This window comes from Priapulus caudatus, unplaced genomic scaffold (genome assembly GCF_000485595.1).
Source record: "Priapulus caudatus unplaced genomic scaffold, Priapulus_caudatus-5.0.1 Scaffold3716, whole genome shotgun sequence".
Lineage (NCBI taxonomy): Eukaryota > Metazoa > Priapulida > Priapulimorpha > Priapulimorphida > Priapulidae > Priapulus > Priapulus caudatus.
Genome location: NW_014580777.1, coordinates 13,351 through 16,278, shown reverse-complemented (window position 1 = coordinate 16,278; position 2,928 = coordinate 13,351). Strand labels below are relative to the sequence as shown.

The 2,928-nt window shown below is 47.5% G+C and overlaps 1 protein-coding gene across 1 annotated transcript in view; it reads left to right on the top strand.

Moving 5' to 3' along the window:
* Positions 1-350: 350 nt before the first annotated feature.
* Positions 351-2,928, top strand: part of LOC106819570 — an 8,937-nt gene continuing 6,359 nt past the window's right edge. The window contains exons 1-3 of the mRNA XM_014824184.1: positions 351-499; positions 563-974; positions 1,247-1,572. Coding sequence (XP_014679670.1) covers positions 351-499; positions 563-974; positions 1,247-1,572 — 887 coding nt within the window. The remainder of the gene's footprint in view (positions 500-562; positions 975-1,246; positions 1,573-2,928) is intronic.

Genomic DNA, 2,928 nt, shown 5'->3' with positions numbered 1-2,928 from the left:
CGATCTAACACTCGATTTCATCTCGCTTTTTTCATAGTCGTAATTATTCTTCACGAAAATGACGCATCGGTACACGTCATTCCTATTCGGTAATAAATAGACAACCATGCACCGAGTAACTGAAATTCGTGCGTGAATCACGGCTGGTGAGGAGTAATACCGCGCGTGTCCGATAACAACTCTCGCAATAATACTCCGTAACGCTTACAGAGACAGCTAGTATTTACTCTAGATGTACAAATGTGCATCAGACTACTCTGTAGCCGAGACTGCGAATTAAAGAGGGCGGATCAATGGTTGTCTACTTAACTCCGGCGTAACAATTCCAGGTCGTCAGGGTTAAGGTCGCCATGGTTACACGCGGCACGGATTACGCGTACTCTGCCTTGGCAGCACTCTCTGCTATGTCGGCGACGGCTTCATGGGCGGGCCCGGCGTGCACTGGTACAGCTTCGATCTCCACCGGCTGGAAGGGAATCTGGTCGTCCTGCTCAAAGCCGTAGGTGGCGCCTTCTTTCACTGAACCCTCGCCGGTGCCCTCTTGCTTGAACGTCTGCTCCAGCGCCTGGTCGGCCTTCTGCGACGCAGCGACCTCTACCGTCGTCTCGCCGCTTCCGCTTCCGGCCTTGTCGGGCTGCACCGCCTGGGAATCTTCTGAGCTGATAAAAAGAGGATACGTTATAGTGCCGAGCTCCGCCGGGGCCGTCATCCCCCTCAGAGGCTACAACGGAGAGACCATGTACTACGCCATTAAGATGTCCTACTTTCAGGGTGGCCGCGCTGGCGTCGGTCAAGCTGTCGCTAGCGCTGCTCAGGCGGGCCGTACTGCCGCTGCTGCCGTGCAGGCGGGCAGCGCGGGATTCCGTGTTAGCAACGCAGCACGCGCCGGTTTCCATGGCGGAGCGTCAGGTACCACTGGCGCCCGCTTCAGGACGATATCGGTTGGTCAGGTTCCAACTACTAGGCTTCAGCAGGTGAGCTAGTACGACTTCTTAGGTGGTCCTTCTCTTCGCAGCAGGCACTGCGACAGGTCTGTGGTGGACGGAAGGGCGGGTAGGGAACACCGCGCGGCACTTCTCCGTATAGACAGTGTATAAGGATTAGTAGTTAGGATCGAGATATAATAAATAAATAAATATATATATATATATATATCTTGAAATGCAGTATATCGATAAATAACTACATGATCAGCTATGTAATCAGTTAACATTCATCAACTATGCAAAACTTGACGTGTTTCTAGGTGAGGCAGATCATCGGTGGCCCACAGAGAAGAGTCGTTCCGGCCGTCGCCCAGACCGGCGTATTCCGGACCGGATTCGGGGACGAATTCGACACCAACACGTTCGGAACGCTTCGCGCGGGCAACTACGGAGTTCCGACCTTCGCCGGACCGTACGTGGACATCGGTCAGTTTGACTTCGCCGCCCGCAAGGAGGCGGCCTTTGCCTCCGCTCCAGGAGACTCCCGCGTGAAGGAGGGAGCTCTCCAGCAAGCTCCTGTCGGCAGACGATACAAGTCCGGATTCGCCCGCCAGGTGGAGAGCTCGGCAGCCTCCGGCGGAGCTCGGCACTATAACGTATCCTCTTTTTATCAGCTCAGCAGATTCCCAGGCGGAGCAGCAGGCGGCGACGCAGCACGCCAGCAGGAACGATACCAGCAGCTTCATGCTGAAAACGAAGNACTTGAATTTATAACTGCAATTAGTGCACGCTTCTGCCAAAACCAGATTGTTTTCTTTCATCAGGTATTCGCCTGGGCGAAGTTTTGCCGTATTTACTTCTCCCTGTACGCTCGATTGCTCACCGCTAATCAGATTCCCTGCCATAACAACCGTGCAGGCCCCATATCTGCCATATCTCAATATTTTGTTGACATATTTGTTGAAATTATACTTTTAAACAGGAGAGAACATATTCCTTGCAGCAAATATACGTAAAAATTTAATCCATATACCTCTGTTTATGAATAATAGGGAGCCCTAGCTGACATAGCTCTAATAAAATTGAAATCAGCCAATAGATGGCGACATGTCTCATATACGATATATGCAGCAATATGTCCAGTCTTTATCAAATGTATGAAATAGTACTTTGGTGAAATTGTGATTTTAATTTAGAGAGTATATATCCGCCAGTCACTTGAATAATCATAAGGCGCTTAGTCGCATTATATTTTACGTGTAATTTAACGGGAGAGCTACGTTTAAACTGCCTAGTAACCCCACATTTACCGGTAACGTGGTGGTAGACCTGTGTTCGCGCATGCCCAATATCTGTCAAATGAACCAATATTTTATTGACTTATAGTTTTAAAATGCAGAGTAAATATTCGTCGCAGTAAGTTGACATAAAAAATAAATCCCGCTGCTGCTCTTTAGTAAAGGTAGCGAGCTCAAGCTGATGTAATGCAATTATACTTTAAATAAATCGGTCAATAGATGGAGATATCCATCCTACATGATGACGTATGTAAAGCGTTTATCTAATGACAAACAGCATAGCAAAACACAATTGATATTAATAATCGATTTTTATTTGCTTTAAAAGAATGCAGGATAGAATATATGATATGAACTAAAATGGCCTTGCTTGTGACACAATTGCTTAACACTTGGTGGACACTCATTCACTCGACACATATGCCTTTTCTTGGATTCAATATTGCTTCGGCTATGAGCCGTGTATACAATTTCAACTTGGTCGGTTTCTTCGATCTAACACTCTAGATTTTATCTCGCTTTTTTCATAGTCGTAATTATTCTTTACGAAAATGACGCATCGGTACACGTCATTCATATTCGGTAATAAATAGACAACCATGCCCCGAGTAACTGAAATTCATGCGTGAATCACGGCTGGTGAGGAGTAATACCGTGCGTGTCCGATAACAACTCTCGCAATAATACTCCGTAACGCTTACAGA